Source organism: Trachurus japonicus, chromosome 6, assembly GCF_045865225.1.
Source record: "Trachurus japonicus isolate A0001 chromosome 6, Traja_1.0".
In the NCBI taxonomy this organism is placed as follows: Eukaryota; Metazoa; Chordata; class Actinopteri; order Carangiformes; family Carangidae; genus Trachurus; species Trachurus japonicus.
This window is the reverse complement of record NC_140912.1, coordinates 1,677,878-1,694,930: the sequence shown is the minus strand read 5'-3', so window position 1 is coordinate 1,694,930 and position 17,053 is coordinate 1,677,878. Positions and strand designations below refer to the sequence as shown.

Here is a 17,053-nt window from a genome sequence, read left to right as displayed (position 1 = left end):
GTTTATCTTCTCTGAATGTGCCCTAAATAAAATTAAGAAAAACTAAGTCAGATCATTAATATTTCATCCATTTGCAGCTGCACTGGGCAATTCAGTTCTTAAGTGAGTTATTAAATAATTCAATAGAACTTCTAATAAATCTATATGATTCCTTGCATTTTCATGGTTCACTTTACCTGAAAAACAATGACGAAGGCCAGTCGGACAGCCAGCACTGCCCAAAACTCCTTGGAGATCTCATACGGAGTGATTGACCATGGAGGTTCTCTGTAGTCTTTATACCTTCAGAGTCAGAGAGACATTCACTGATAAACCTGCAACTGATGTAAAAACTGACTGATGCGTTCTTGCTGTTGTGGCAAAAATCTGTAGGCTACATCACGTTCTGAGACCACATGTCCCAGGTGCCAGGTGTTTCACACATTTCACATTTTTACATTTATAATATTTACATGTTGATACTTCTACACATTCAGATTTTGCCAATATGAAATTCATGTGGTTCTCATGTTGATTTTAATCCTTTAGACACATATGGAAAGAGATGGAGCTCTGCATGCGACCAAGTCTCATAAGAGCCACAACAGAATTTTGGTCCAAATATTTTGTCCAAGTCATTATTGTTCTATAAACATCTTAAAGCAGAAGTAAGCGGAATGTTTGTGTTACTATAAGTCTTAAATAGTTCTATCTTCCGACAGCAATCACTTCTATAGAGTGTTTGGTCTGAAACACGGGTCTGTCAGTCACTCTGCTCTGCTGTAACCCGAGGAGAAAACTTTCCTTGTATCCTACAACCTTTATCCAATGAGGAGAGAGAATGGCATAAAGGGGCGGCCCTCTCTGTGTGTGCAGCCAAGGGATGCGCGTGAATGTGGTGACGTAGGGACGAGGGCAGGGACTGCTAACTCCATCAGCTGACAAGAAGTTAGCCAAAACCACCGGATCGCTTACTTCTGCTTTAACCAATAAGTTGTTCTATTATGTAATATAACCTTATTTTATAAGTATAAGCATGCTATTCATTTTGTCCCTGCTGCTATTGTTAGTTAAAATTTAAAATTTAAAATATCAGTACAGTCAGAGCCAAACTTCCTCTTCCGCATGGAATAAACATCAAACTGACATCCGTGAACTGAGCATGATTTCCCACCTGCAAATCTCCACAGGGTAGTTGAGGTGCAGTGGATCCATGGGTTCTTTACCAGCCTGGAAGTGGCTGACATTGAAGTAGGACAGCGTGTGATTGACAAATCCATGCATGGATCCATCTGGGCTGTACATGTACTGGTAGACCATCCGAGGTATGAAGTCTGAAGTGAAGGAGATGACGAATGCCTAGGGGAGGTGATTGTAGGGCAGGGGACCAGGGATGATGGACAGAAATGGGAGTTAGACATTTATGAATAAAACATTCATCTTTATATTCTACAGAGGCCCTCTCTTTGCCACTTCTCCTGTGTCACTCAGAGGGAGGCGGAGCAGGACAGGGAGATGGGCCTCTGTTTAACAATGTACCGGACTTCTCCTCAACTCACAGTGACTGTGTTGTTATGTACATTTGGTTGTTTAAAGGGATAGTTCACCCAAAATTCAAATTTCACTCATTATCTACTCACCCTCATGTCGACTAAGAGCTGTGAGAATTTTCAGAGTCCTCCGTGTCTTCTCTGAGTTACGGGGGGGTCCGTGCAGCAGTAGGCTATTTGTCCATATAATGATTGTCAATGGATACCAACTTTCTTCGTCCAAAAAGACACACCAAAAAACATCCAAATACCTCCATACTGCTCGTCTGCAATGTCCCTCTTGTATTGAAGCCCACATGAGAAATTGTTCCGCCGGTCAGTGCAAATCACGCGAGATTTGCACTGACACAGGAAGAGCAGTGAACCAAGACACTGGGAGCTTCCGCTACAAACAAGCTTAAAATATAGACTTATTTAATTTTTTCGGAACAACTTCTCATGTCGGGGCTTCAATACAAGAGGGACATTACAGACGAGCAGTATGTTTTTTGGTGTGTCTTTCTGGACGAAGAAAGTTGGTATCCATTGACAACCATTATATGGACAAATACTGCTGCGCGGACCCCCCGTAACTCAGAGAAGGCACGGAGGACTCTGAAAATTCTCACAGCTCTTAGTCGACATGAGGGTGAGTAGATAATGAGTGAAATTTGAATTTTGGGTGAACTAACCCTTTAATTTTCATCAATTAGCACCAATGCTGATTTTCAGGATTCACATTATCTGTGGTGACTGATCCACCTTCACCTCTGGTGCTGCTTCAAGCATTGTGTCAATATCCACATCCAGAAGACGATGCTCTTAAGGCAGATGCAGTTTTCTGTTATAGCAGACATTTGCACATTATATTTATAAGCACCATACTGTCTTGGAGTAGGCCTGTTTCATATAATTATGCTCTCATTCTACATCTGTGCTATTCCTGATGCAAATGTATAGGGCCTCAGGACATGCACATAGCTGTTACCCCAACATCAGCTGGACACTACTGCTTTAGGACAGAAATCTGCTATGGAAACAGTGCAATTATGAAGCATGTGTGAGACCTGGGCTTTATTTTAACAAAGCTCATTGTCTGGAGCATATGACATGACATATAATTATTTTTGTCACATTCTAATGGTGAAAAATAGTAGGAGACCAACATGTGCTTACAATCGGTCACATGTGATCTACAGGCATGGCAGCACATGTGAAAAACATGTTATTGCAGGTTGTAACATGTAACAAAATTCTGCAGATTGTCAAAATGTCATCATAACATTTGCAGGTGCAGTAACGTGGACAATGACAAACATGCAGACAAACTATGTACATGAGTCTCAAATGTAATCCCAAAGGTTTCACAGTGGAATTTCAATGGGCTTCCCGATGGGAATACTGACACACAGGTATTAGCATAAATCAATACACTCATGTGTTACTTACATTAATGATGACAGCCACTTTTGCTACCCCTCTTAGTATGTTGTACCATATACCTGTAGACATAACAATATGTATCAACTACTGGATTTCAAAATAAAAGTTTATGTTTCTTTTTTCTTTTTCCTTGTTTGTTTTAAGGAACACAATTTTACCACAAGATCACATTCATGTACCTCTTTATAAGAACTACAGTATGGGGAGTGTAACCCACCGATGTCTTTGGCTCTCGCTGCCACTGGTCTTCGCAACTCAGTCACAAATTTCTTGGCATCAAGTCGTATTTCAATTATATTGTTGAGCAGAGCAAAGAGCGGAGCCAAGGGGAAGGACGCCACAAACAGTGTCACAAAACCAAACTGGATGACTGGACACAGATGAAGACAGAAGGATGTATTAGAAAGATATCAAATGGACATTGAATACTCAGTATATGTCAGCCCCATGTTAAATACAGCTACATTTACAGAATATTATAAAATAACATCTTTTCCACTGGTCATAAGACCTGCTAGGACCTGCTAACATCAGGCAATTTGTTGGCAATAAAAAGGGAATCACTGGAAGAGAATACAACTGAACAAATAAGGAGTATGAAATAAAATTGCAATGCGCTTTTGAACCTTGATTTTTTAAAGCACTGATGCTCAAAGGAAATACATTCAAGCAACACTGTAAGAATGGAAGTGCATCTCAGCAAAGGCCTTCACCTGGTTTTATACTTGATGCAGAATGACCAGTTCATGTGCTAACTAGCCTCCATGGGGCCATAAGCAAAATCTTTATTTTGGTGCCCTCTATTACTGCCAATAATACTATTTCATTTTTCTAATCTGTCATTATGAATCATCCTGGCAGGTTTTTACCCATCTATGGGTTTTATTCTAAAATGGCACCAAATTCAGCTAAAAGTGCAGCCTGCGGTTGATTTACATTTAGTATTTAAATTAGTATAGTAGCCTACTGGGATACTGAATGTCACCTAAAGGTAGACTAAAAATAACAAAATAAACCAACAGACAATGCATTTACTGTAAACACATAATTTGCTCTTTAACATTTTTGGTTTTGTAACAGCAAAGTGCAACAACAATTTGAAATGTAACAACAATTAAAGTTTATTGTAATTATGCAGAGTTTCTCCAAGGGTCGACAGAAGTTACGCACTACAATTTAAAAAAAATTACTTGCCCTTTGGGGGCCCCTCAATGGTCACGGGGCCCCAAGCAGGTGTTTAGTTCGCATATGCCTTGAGCCAGCTCTGAGCACATGAGCTGGTCTTGATACATTTTTTTATCCCTCTGTAACTGCAGTTACACTCTTCAATTCACTTTGTAATATAAGTAATGCAGGGGAGGTCTAATCAGCAGGCTGCACCATGACACTGGGGTGCAAATGTTGTAGTTAATATGATCTGTTGAACATGTGTGGAGGGATATCATGTGCTGTACTTACTCATCTCCATATATTCAGGTGTTAACCCAGCGAAGGGCTCCAGAAAGTGGTCAGTTGCATATCTCTGCAGTTTCTTCTTTCTCTCCTCTTCTTGAAAAGCACCTCGTTTAGACCGAATGTAGCGAATCAGCTTCTTGAGTTTGCTGAAGAAGGCAAGGCAAGGCAGTTTTATTTGTATAGCCTGTTTTTACAAACAGTTTGTCTCAAAGGAACACACAGTCAGAAAGAAGCATTAACACATTAGCATGCACATGTTTTCTCTCTTTCATTTAACGCAGAAAATGTTTCTCCTCAGTTTCTACAGAGCTGACATGGTGGTTTCTGTTTTACCAGTTGAACTAAGACACCAGGGGGCAATGATCTCCCAGTTACCTCTCAACCAACATAACACATGTTCCCACAGACCTGATGGGGAAAGCATTAACATAAGTAATCTTTTCCTCCTAAATTAAAAAGGAAGAACAGTTTGAGTAAAAGACTCTTCTGTTCATGCTTGTGTGAAGAAACCATAAACAGTCAATGAATGAATTGATTTAAGGCATACTCACGGTACTCCAATCTCAAATAGGTTGTTCTGAATAAGCTGCTTTCCCAACATGGTGATACTCAGCTGGATGCACAGCTCCATCAGACAGCCTCCATGAGCACACTGTGAAACAGATTAAAATACTTTTAATGAGTAACCCTAACTACAATATGTATGTTCTGTTTAAAACCATTGTTGAACAATAGGAGAAAACGCTGCAGTCTCTATGCACCAGGGCACTGCTGCAAGCTCTCTGTCAGTTGTCAGTACTTCAACAGTAAGACTTTTTTGCTTTGATGAGAATTTTGTTCTCAACAATATAGTCACTTGTGCCAAACTGAAAAGGTCTGTGTGCCTGTCTGCATTTTTTTTTAAGTATATATTTTTTGCCTTAATTTGATAGTACATAGTGAGATAGACAGGAAAGGGGGAGGCAGAGAGAGGGGGAATGACATGCAGGAAAGGTCTGTCCGACACGGGATTCGAACCGGGGACGCCTGCGTTGAGGACTGTAGCCTCTACATGGGGCGGCCACTTTAACCACTGCGCCACGCACCGCCCCGCCTGTCTGCATTTTAAATCTTAAGAAAATGTCATATCTATTTTTTATTTGTTATTCTACCATGGTTGGTTGTGATAAGTGTTTGTTTTCTTTTGTGTGAGCATTAGGTTTATGTTTTGAATTTTTACTTTACACAACATTAATAAAGTAATTCTTATCTTATTATAAAACAGAAAGTAAGCTATAAAAAAGTTAAAGCATGTAAAAGGCATCTCATCTCTTATCCCATGGTGTTGTTGTCAAAGCCCTGACTTGCAGATAGAAGTGTAAATCTCACCTCTTCCATTCTGTAGGATTCAAACACATACAGGTAGCTGCCAGGTCTGCCCACGAGTCTTCAGTGAAACACAAAAGACAGGGTTAAGAATAGATATGAAGTCTCTATCTTTTGGACATTTTTTTTCATCTATGAAAGTTTTTATGTGTATTAGACTGACAGACAGTCATTCATATAATGAATTACCAACCTTCCCCTGAAGAAAGCTATGTAGATGATGGGGGTGAAAGCGTTGAAGAACTTTAGGATGAAGGTCTTGAAGATGAGGCGTTCCTCAAAACTCTTGTCTGTTTTAGGGACCTCTGAAAGTCAACAGACAACTCACTTTGTCACAAATCCAGGTCAGTTTAGTCAAGTTATCTGTTAGTTATCCACCTTTGATAAGTCGAATCATCTGGATAAAAGATCTTACACAACTAGATATCAACAGGGTCAAAAGTTCATGTTGGAGGCAAATAGCTTGGATAAATGGATAATATACATGACATGGCATGCTACTAGCATGTTAACACAAATAGCATACACAAGGGGTAAAACATTTAGTGCTGTGCCAGTTCACACCATAGACTGTAAAAAACAGGTTCACACTTATCCAAAGTTCAGTTCATATGAATGAAAATTAATTGAATTAAATGTTTATAATTCAGTTTTTCAAATTCTGAACTCAGTTTAAAGTCTTCTAATAAAGACAAAACAATGGTGAAATTGATGCAGATGTGGCTGATGTCCAGGTTGTTGTTTATTAGACCAGTTGGCACAATTTGCATAAAATTGTGTTTTTTCTATTTTATTGAAGTCTTAACTTGGTCCATAAAACTGCTTCAAATGCTCAAACAAACTGCTTTCAGCAGCAATAACTTTGCATCGGAGCCCAGTGAGAGACTGGTGCCCTGTCCTGAGTCAACTATGCATGTTCCCCCGTCAACTGGGATTGGCTGCAGCCTCTCGTGACCATACACAGGGGCGTTTCTAGACACTCTGGAGGCCCCAGGCAAGAGGTAACTTGGAGGCCCCCCAACCCCACCACAAACATTAACTGTTAATGAATCCAAAAATCCCAAACCAGTGATGATTCAATTCTGCATATTATGCCAATCCAGTCTCATGGTTATCCATAAAACGTACCTTGGCTACATTGGTCAAATTGCAAAAACATAGAGGGTTTACAATAACGGCTTCTTAAATTTCTGAGTTACATTTTACAATTTTTTTCCCGATTGTTTTGCGTCCAAGTCACGTGACTCTCATGTTTCCGGCCGTGAGAACAAAAAACATAGCAAATATTTCTATAAGTTTTGGTAGAAAAATCTATATTTTGAGGTATTTTGAGGTAGTTTCTGCATAAAAATGCCTTTTGATTACATTTCTACAAGAAATATATATTTTATTTTCATAATATTCGCTCAGTGAATGTACATAATCACTCGCTTGCTTCTGTTGTGAAGATTTTTCAGATCTTGCCAGAATAATTTGAAACTGCTACGTTTTCTGCTGTCAGCTGTCGCTATGGGTGGTTACATTTTTATATATGATACTGGGTTAATGTACACAGCCAGTGGCAACAGGTTGTCACTGATATGGACCAATGTCAGCCGTCCCTGGGGGCCCCTTCCAGCTCAGGGCCCTAGGCTATTGCCTGGGCTGCCTGCCCTGTTGTAACGCCTCTGACCGTACAAGAGTAAGTGGTACTTATTTTGCCTTGAAAGGTTTAAAGAGTTAAAAATATAACTGTCCAAGTCATAAAGCACTGCAATTCCGAATAATGTAAAACAACAAAATATGGACAACAAAACACATTGAATAAAAGGGTAACAGGGTCACCCATTAGATATAAGACCATGGGCCTTACCTAACACAGTGAGCCACCGTGCCACAGCTCCATACACCTCATCCAGAATGAGGATGACCACCAGGTTGATGATAGCTGCAGTGGTTTTAACCGTCAGCTGCACATGGTTTCGTGTGGTGGGATTGGAGCTCATATGCAGAGCGGCTTTAGTGGAGATTCGGTAGAGGATCACACCAAACACAATGGCAAATGTAACACCAATCTGACAATGAAGAGGTGTGCAGGATCACAAGGAGAAGATGAAGACTGTGAGGGTAATGATATATTCACTCCAAATCACCAGTGATGTAATTATATTTACCATTAACAGCATCATGACAATGTTAGTCATATAGGCAGGGAAGCGGTCGCGAAAGGTGAGCTTCTCCACCTAAAGAACATAGAAGAAAACAACATCAAAATTGTACGGGTGTAAATGTAGATGTCATGACACTGAGACACAGCAAGTGTCTTCTGTGACATGTTGAACAGAGTGAGGATGATGAAACATGTCATTTGAGACGTTGTCAATATAGGAAATTAGGTTTTAGACATGTGACAGAGACATTCCTTGATCACAGACTTAAGGATTGGAAGCACATGATAAAATGATGTATGTATGCAGTTTAATATGAATGAACTTGAGATGTACCTATGTAATTACCTTCGTCTGTGATTTGTGATCTTTGGACATTGACTTCTGCAGGACCCTGAATTCATATTCGGCCCTGGGGTGGTCCTGAAAAGGAGACACAAACACAAATAGATAGATGACGATGTAACACATGGAAAAGCAGCTCCATTTAAGTGGAATAACAAGAAAGATGTGTCAATTCAATTATACAGTATACTGTATATTCAGTATAGAGAGACGTGATGTGAGCTAGAGGCTGCTGAAAAGTGAAGTTGTAGAGGATGCAAAGAGAAGCTGCAAGACACATTTGTGTCGGAAATGAAAGGTCAGGAAATAGTCAGAGCACCAGTGTGCACATTATCATGACACAAGCTGATGGCAGTCACAGTGGCTGCAGTGTAATGAAACCCTATATATCCTTCCCATCTGACATTCATGTGCTTATGTGTATGCATAGTTTATGTGTGCATATTCTGCATTTGATTACAACACTAATAGTTTAATTTAAGGTTCGATAATTATTATTGTTGTTTTATGCATCTATTTGGATGATTTAGGTGTTTTTTTGTGGATGAGTAGATTAATCAACACCTTTTTTTTGTTTTTAAATTTTATTTTTTTTATGTTCAAAATAAATAAATTCATTCATTCATGTCTGTGTCCTTTATGTGTATGCTAAACTGTGGGAAGAGAAATCAAGTCCATCCATACATTTGAACACTTCTTTCAGCCATAAAACGCTAAAGTGCACCACTAGCCCAGTCTAAACAGGACTAAAAGCATTCCTATTTCTTTCTAGGTGATGTTTAATTCCTACATAGGTTGGCAGCAGCAGCAGCAGCAGCAGCAGCAGCAGAAAGGTTGGATACAGAGGGAAACAAATTTAGTAGATTTTATCCAAACCTTAAGAGCTTCCTGTGAATAATAAATCCAGACAGACAAAAAAAAGGAGGGGATTAATACATTATTTTTCTCATGTTAAACAGGAGTTGACAACTGTTTGGAATATACTTGAATGAATTAGGCTTGAACACCTAGAAAAATGTTCACCTGGACTTATATAGAATATACAGTATAAGCGCTAGCTTGAATAAGATTCATAAGATTTACAAATGTTAACCTCCCCACAAAGTAATGACTTGATGACTACATTTGAATATGTCACTAATAGCATTAGCATGAGTTTAAAAGAGCCATAGCACTGATCAAATTCCTGGTACCAGCAGCTGTAACAGTGACAGAAGGTTTGGTTGGTGTATTTATTTATCTGACTTATATATACAGATTATGTTACTGATGGTGATGAATATGAGAGCTCCCCTTCATTGTCTTTGACATACTTACAGAAATATATTATATAGCTTATAGTTTGATATAGATAAATGGATTGCATTTATACATCACTTTTCTAGTCTTATCGACCACTCTAAGTGCTTTATGCAACTCGTCACATTCATCCTGTCACAGGTAGTCAACCTGCTCTGTGCCTGAGCCACAGCTGCTTCAGTAATATCTTCAGTAGAACTGATAGGTTCTGTCCTGCTGATTTCAGCACCACTTACCTCCTCATCTTCAAACCCTGTCAGATCCCATTCATAGTTCAGTCTCATCTGCCTTCTCTTCCAATGCTCCATGAACATGGCAGCTTATAACGAGAGAGACAAATGCATCAAATACACAGAAACATTCAAACTGAACTATACTGAACTGAACTATATGTAATGGCCAGGTGCAATTGGATATCGGAGACTGACAGGAGAACAGCTGAGTGCCGCAGGGATGTTTTATTTTGTAGGCCCACCTGGATGTTTCTGTTACTATGGCTCCTTCAATAAAAAGCCATTAATGTTGACTGATGAACACTTTTGTGATATCTGAAATCCAAATTTAATTGCTAATAGTAAACTAACGTTTGGCCAAAAACACCACTAAACTACACCTTGCATTTTGATTTAGCTCCGACTTGTCAACAAAAGCTTTTCCTTTGAAAATGTTTGTGACATTGTGTTACAGCCTAAATAAGACACTTTAACTTTCATGCTGACTGTGATGACATTTAAAACATTATCAGCAGCTTCTGTGTGACTGGGATGGAGCGGGAGAAGTCAACAGGAGCAGGTGGGAGGAATCATAAAAGCAATAGGTCAGTTTTTAGATATACACTTCTAATTTGAGCTGACACAGTTTCTTCATTTGGAGAACAATGCAAGTTTTTCTGTTGACTATTCTCCCTGATCTTTCTTATCTTACTGGTGCATGGCATGTGTGGAAGAGGACGAGGTTGTGCCAACAGACAATCTGGCCTTTGAAATGAAAATCAACCAAATATAACACAGCAATGACTCAATCAATCAGAATACAACTACAAATCAATAAATCAAAGCAACAAATAGAAAAATTATATCACAACAAAGCAACAAATCAGAATACAAATACGGATCAACAAATCAATATGTGGCTCTGAATCAATTAACCTTCCTCTGGTGTTCAGGTCACCAGTGACCCGTTTTCAAGTTTTATATGCATAGAAGTACCACATAAATTTGTTTATAGAATCAAGACTTTTTGACTTTGTCTGGAACCTATATTTAAACAAAATAAAACAAAAACTTTTTTTTTTCTCGCAAAGTTCTAAAATGCTCTGGTGAAAATTGTTACATTTGTGGTGTTCGGGTCAATTTTGACCCGGTTATAACGATAAAAACAATAATTACAGTTAAAACTGAAATCATAGGTGCAAAACAAACCTTTTCATGGATAAGGAAGCCTAACAACATAACCAAGAGATGAGAAACAAATGGGATGATAAATAATTGTTTTTAGTGTGTTTTACAGCTGATTGAAGACTCGGGTCAAAACTGACCCGAACACGATAGATAGTATAGCAGAAAGCTGACAAGAGGAAGGTTACATTGAAGCCAAGGGTCATACTGACAAAAAAAGGCCCAGGGGCCCACACCCAAAAATATTAAAACCAATATTTTCATGGATAAGGAAGCCTAACAATGTAACCAAGAGAAGAAAAACAAATTGGATGAAAAAAAATGTATTTACTGTATTTTACAGCTGATTTAAAATACGGGTCAAAACTGACCCGAAACACTATGGCAGTAAAAAGCTAACACAAGACAAAGGTTAACAGTTGACAAGAGATGGACATGCATTAATGATCAGTCAGCTGACCTCAAAACAACCACAAAGCCAACCGTCATAAAGTGAACAGTGACATGTTGACTTACCCCACAGAGCCATGAATATAGAGAAGAACACAGTGGCAGGGTTGTCGAACAGGTGACTGGCCCGAGCAGTTCCACAGGCTGTGCTAAGTTTCCAGTAGCTGCACACTCTGTCACACAGAGGACACATGGTGATGTTGTTCTTTGGGTGGCAGATCTCCATGCTGGAAAACAAGACACACATACACACTACATATTACATATATTGCTGGATTCTGCTGAAGAAATAGGCTGTTTCAAATGTAACATGACAGAACGGAAGTGTTTTTTTTAATTTTATTTTGCACAAACATGTCATTTAAAACAGCATGGACAATCATCATGACTGGGATGTGCAAAGGGGAGGTATGAAACCCAAAAGGGCTTATATAAAAACTTCACCCACATATTCAAAAACCAAATTTGTTACAGGTTAAAAACAAGAACATAGAGAATAATTAAACAATAACGAAAACTAAGTGATTGAACAGTAAATATAAGGAAGTAAGGAAAAATACCTACATGAATGAATAATACAAAACAATAATAATGAATGAGATGATGGGAAAAAGAAGAAGAAGAGAGAGAGAGAAAAAAGAAAAGAAAAGAAAAACATGACAATAAATGTCTTATCCTGTTTGATGGTACATGGTTTGACTGATAAGGTACTTTTTAAGAGCCTTTTTAAATTATGTTTTTTTTTCAGATAGTCAGCTGATTCCAGAGACGTGGACCATGATAACGAATTGTAAATTGCCCAAGAGCAGTTCTAAAGAAGGCAGTGTGGAGATTGGAAGAGTTTCGTGTCTGGTAGCTATGGACTTGGTTATTGAGAAACTACGAGGTAAAAAATTCATTCTATGCTGAAACACAAATAAACAGATCTGATACACATTGATATCATAAACATTCAAGATATTAAGTTTTTGTGCCATGTTCATGTTTTTTATTAGGAGACACTCAGGTGTGTGTGCAGGAGCTGAAGAGGAGTCTAAAGCAGGTTAAAGGAGGATGACAGTCTATCTGTGCCAGGTGGCTGGATTGCACTTAAGCCCAGACCCATAATGTTGTATGTCACATCATCTCTTTACTCCAACTAATGTCTCTCAGTGTAAATCATAATAAACATCAAGGTTTTATTATACTGTAATGTTGGTAACAGCTCTTAAATTGGTGTCTTCCAGATTTGAAGATACTGCATGACTTATATTGGCTGATCATCCTCCTGAGATGTTAATTTCCCTGGAATGTTTTCCATCAGACAGTCGACTTCCTGCCAGTGTGCACACACTCATGGACACACAAGTCTGCTCTGTCTTACTGTGTGGTTGTGTTCATCGCGGTGACACTCTCATATTAACACTTGGACTGAGTGTGTGTGGTGTGTGTCTGCAGTGGGGGTGGGGGTGAGGGGGTGGATTGGGTTATGTGCCGACAGCTGGTGTCATAATATCCTGTGGGTGATGAGAAGCAGGTAGAGGAAGAAGAGGAGGCCCTCCTTTCTCAACTCATTCATCAAACCTTTCCTGTGTTTCTCCCTCTGGAGTTTGTTCTTCCCTGCTTCCCTCTATCTTTTTTCATTTCTTTATCCACTTTGATAGTTTGATAATATTCAAATCTCATTGTATGTTTAATTTAACAAATTGTTTAGATGACTTAATTTTTTTCCATTATGGACTCCTAATATTTAACTTTATTATAAGAGTAATCTAACCTTTAAGAAATAATGTCACTTGTAGAAAAACAATAGACTGGCTACTGATGTTTAAGTGTAACGATCTGTAACGATCACTAACTGTAATATTACTACACTCCAGCAGAAATGGGCTAAGAGAAAAGAACCAAAGAAATCCAAATTTTAAAAAAAGTGTTGTCGTGGCCAAAAAATGGCAAAATAAAGAACAAATAAAACATCATATGCATATGCATGCATGTGTGTGTTTACCTTGGTATGTTGTCATCGACTGTTGCACATCCATACAGAAAGACAATCACCCCGACCAGAGAGGCAGGAATCAGCATCTGGGTATAAAGGCCCAACCAGGCGAAGTACAGACCGATCTTCTCCCCAAAATACTTCCTGAACGATACACACAAAAAATCATTCTGATGTTTCACATAAATCTAACAACTTGCTCTCAGGACTTTTGAGTTGTACTAATTTACTTGCAGAGGTTTATTAAAATACCACAGGAAAGGTGAGGTGGATTCTTGAATGAAAACAGTCCAGGGGTGTGGCCATGTTGTTTTAGACACTGTTTAGACAATTACTGCACGTTTTGTAATGGTCATAATAAGAGTTTTATAAATCTCAGGTTATCTGCTTCTTCAGACCATTACTTTCAAATCACCAAGGACACAGACACACTGAAGAAGGAAAAAAAAAAAACTTACCGCACAAGCCCGATGGGCTGGTACTTGTAGAAGACACTATAGTTTGCCCACTCCTCATACAGAAGCTGAAGAATATAATCAATAATATTTAGTGTCATTACTATAACTAGATGCATCATGCCTTTCTATTGACATATTTCTCATTGAGCAGAGTTCCTTTTCCTGTTTTCTTAACAATAACCTATATGATTAGACAAAACAAACAGAATTGAAAAAGAGACAGTGTGGAGCTGTGCTCATGGAGGATTCCACTCATGCCGAAAAAGAAAACATTTATAGGGCACCTACAGCATCTGATAATCAAAAAAAAAGACGTTAAATAAACAGACATAATTAGCAGACTCAAGCTGCTTTTGTTCCAACGTTAAAGCTGGAGTGGTGGCAGATTATTTTGTGGTCCTTGTGTGGGCTCCACATGAGCACAGTTGTAAAACTGTATGAATGCAAAACATGAACATACAGCAACTGTCTTACCTTTCTATCATTGGGCTCCGCTCTTTCATTGATATCTCCCTGTAATTAGAGAGACAACAGTAGTCACTACACACCACGGCTGGAGACTGCAGGTCAGGTTTCCCCATTTTGAAAAGGATCAAGGTCATCAAGGTTTTGTCCTGGCACCAGTTTACCTGATTGATGCCAGGTTCACAACTTAAGTCTATGAACGTTCTGTTAGTATCCCCTATCATAACGGTATTTGATACTACTCACGTCATGAAGAGGGTAAGCTGCTGTGTAGACGCCACTACCAAGGAGACTTGTAATACCTGCCCAGAAAAAAATGAGATTCTAGTGTTAATATAGGTTCTGCAGTTAATGTGATTTATTCTGCTACAGATTCATACACAATGTTTTCCTATGAGATGAGTACAACCCTGACTAAAAAAATTAAGTCATAAGATTAAAGAAAGTAAACCTGCACCCAGCCTGTAAGCTCACTCACCCATGCTAAACTTGGCCTTGCATTTTGTTCTTTTTAGGACTTCAAAAACCTGAAGGGGATGAAACACACAAGAATTGATTTTAATTCACCTGGTTGTTGAATTTTTTTTACATAAATAAAATTGTCAAAAAAGCAAATTCTCGATATACAATACCTGCACAACATCATACTATCCATTGTTACAATAGTATTTGTTGGATGACTGAAATGAAGTGAATGTTGCCAGTGCTCTATAACAGGGCTCATTGTGTATGTTGGTGCTGAAGCTTCAGCAGACTTACTATTGAACTCCTGGTTTTACTGTCAAAGAAGTTATCTTTGTCTGAGAGGTCAAATCTGTTCATTCACAAAAACACAAAAGCACACACATTAGGTAATGTTTGTTGCCACTGTTCAGACCCCTTACTGTCATATATACAGTATATGATAGTCTATGATTGATGACACAGATTTTTGTAAAAGAATTGAAAAAGTCTAGTCGGGAATTCTGGTTAATTTGGAACAAGTCTCTTTGTGTTTTCACACCAGGTTTTGAGAAGGCGTTAAATCCAATGTCCATGGTTGAAGAAGATGACTGGCATGGACTGATATAGGGAGGAATATAAACTTAAAATGTTAAAATGTTTCCTAAACTGTTTCCAAATTTTCAGAGAAGACGTGACTGTGGTTTTTGTCTATGTGGCCCGGAATTGGACAGGGGAGGGGGGGAATGTGAGGGAGCGGCTAGTGAAGTTGGCTGACAAGTCACACTTTCCAAATTAAGCTGTTCAGGAGAGGGGTGCATGATGGTGGGATTGATCCAATACTGTAAGGCTCTTAAATTAGACATCCAGTAGTAAGACTGGAAATTAGGTAACGCCATACCAACCAGTGACTTAGGGCACTGAAAAGAAAACCCTCTGTAGCCTGGGTGGGCGCTTATTCCAGATAAATTCTGTAACTGGTAGATGCAGTCCAGGGTGAACCCTGCCCTCGCTCTATGTCAGCTGGGATCTGCTAACTTAACAACCATTTTACCACCTTTTGTCAGTCAAAGAGGAAAGGTTTTACTTACAGGTGTTGTTTTTCCCTGGAGAAAGTGTGTGACAAATGTTTGATGTTCTTTGGTTGATGTTCCTCAACATGAGGGTGGAGAGGCTCCAGAACTTTACTGACCAGAGAACTGATCTTTCCCACAACACCGCTCAACTTCTTCACTTCATACACCTACAAGTCCCCACAAAACACACACACACACACATAAATCAAGGTTACTTTATATATTAACCCAACACTGTATTAAGAACACCTGTACACAGGTCAGTCAGTCCATCATGAGGTAGTAGGGCAGTGCTATAAAATCATGCGTCCAGGTGGGGAGAAGTAATGTTTACTCATTCTAGTGACTTTGAATACATTTCCCTGTGGTGCTCACTCAAGCTTCTTTTTAAATCATGATCAGGGCCGCCACTCTGCAGCAGTTTATCTCCACTGAAGAGTGTTTTGGACAAACACATCATACCTACATACATATAACAAAGTCAGATGTTGGACTGATACATTGTTCTCACCTTCTTGGTAGGCATCTTTAACTTCATGAATTCAGCCTCTCGACAGAGAACGCCCCAAGGAGCATGAATCTTCACAAAGCCCAACCCAGGAATCTTGGCCTAAGACACACAAAACAGAAAACAACAAAAAAAAAGAAAAGAAAAAAAAAGGTGTTATAATCAAGTAAAACAAATATGAATGTGTGGACAACATGACGTAGAGTTGCCTTACTAAATGTTGTTGCACAATCATTATTACTAACACATTACAATAAACTAAAATATCTCACCATGACATTAAAGAGATAGTTCACCCAAAATTGAAATTTCACTCATTATCTACTCACCCTCATGTGGACTAAGGGCTGGGAGAAGTTTCAGAGTCCTCTGTGGCTTCTCTGAGTTACAGGGGGTCTCGGCGTAGCACTGAATGTCAATATAACGGTTGCAAATGGATACCAACTGTCTTCGTAACAAAAAGACACACCAAAAAACATCCAAATACCTCCATGCTGCTCGTATGTAATGTCCCTCTTGTATTGAAGCCCTGAAATGCAAAATTGTCCCGAAAAAAATTAAATAAGTCTATTTTCATGCTTGTTTGTAGCGGAAGCTTCTCGAAGCTCCTCTTCCTGGTTCGTCAAATTTGGACGAACTGGGAAGAGACGAACCCTGGTTCGTCCAAATTTGACGAACCGAGAAGAGAAGCTTCCGCTACAAACAAGCTTGAAATATA

The 17,053-nt window shown here is 38.9% G+C and overlaps 1 protein-coding gene across 2 annotated transcripts in view; it reads right to left on the bottom strand.

Annotated features, from left to right (window-relative positions):
- The window catches only part of LOC146985326 (anoctamin-1-like), a 33,996-nt gene that overhangs the window by 2,421 nt on the left and 14,522 nt on the right, over window positions 1–17,053 (bottom strand). Inside the window, exons 3-24 of one of the 2 annotated variants that reach the window (XM_085778241.1) lie at window positions 16,339–16,437; window positions 15,843–15,994; window positions 15,070–15,124; window positions 14,789–14,837; window positions 14,557–14,612; window positions 14,320–14,358; window positions 13,846–13,910; window positions 13,397–13,531; window positions 11,476–11,636; window positions 9,799–9,881; window positions 9,140–9,151; window positions 8,267–8,341; window positions 7,925–7,993; window positions 7,624–7,825; window positions 5,965–6,076; window positions 5,775–5,832; window positions 4,958–5,058; window positions 4,410–4,552; window positions 3,169–3,321; window positions 2,958–3,010; window positions 1,154–1,338; window positions 177–282 (exon numbers count right to left, since the gene is read on the bottom strand). In XM_085778241.1, the coding sequence (XP_085634367.1) occupies window positions 177–282; window positions 1,154–1,338; window positions 2,958–3,010; window positions 3,169–3,321; window positions 4,410–4,552; window positions 4,958–5,058; window positions 5,775–5,832; window positions 5,965–6,076; window positions 7,624–7,825; window positions 7,925–7,993; window positions 8,267–8,341; window positions 9,140–9,151; window positions 9,799–9,881; window positions 11,476–11,636; window positions 13,397–13,531; window positions 13,846–13,910; window positions 14,320–14,358; window positions 14,557–14,612; window positions 14,789–14,837; window positions 15,070–15,124; window positions 15,843–15,994; window positions 16,339–16,437 (2,163 nt within the window). The remainder of the gene's footprint in view (window positions 1–176; window positions 283–1,153; window positions 1,339–2,957; window positions 3,011–3,168; window positions 3,322–4,409; window positions 4,553–4,957; window positions 5,059–5,774; window positions 5,833–5,964; window positions 6,077–7,623; window positions 7,826–7,924; window positions 7,994–8,266; window positions 8,342–9,139; window positions 9,152–9,798; window positions 9,882–11,475; window positions 11,637–13,396; window positions 13,532–13,845; window positions 13,911–14,319; window positions 14,359–14,556; window positions 14,613–14,788; window positions 14,838–15,069; window positions 15,125–15,842; window positions 15,995–16,338; window positions 16,438–17,053) is intronic. The other variant, XM_085778242.1, reaches the window with a different exon arrangement.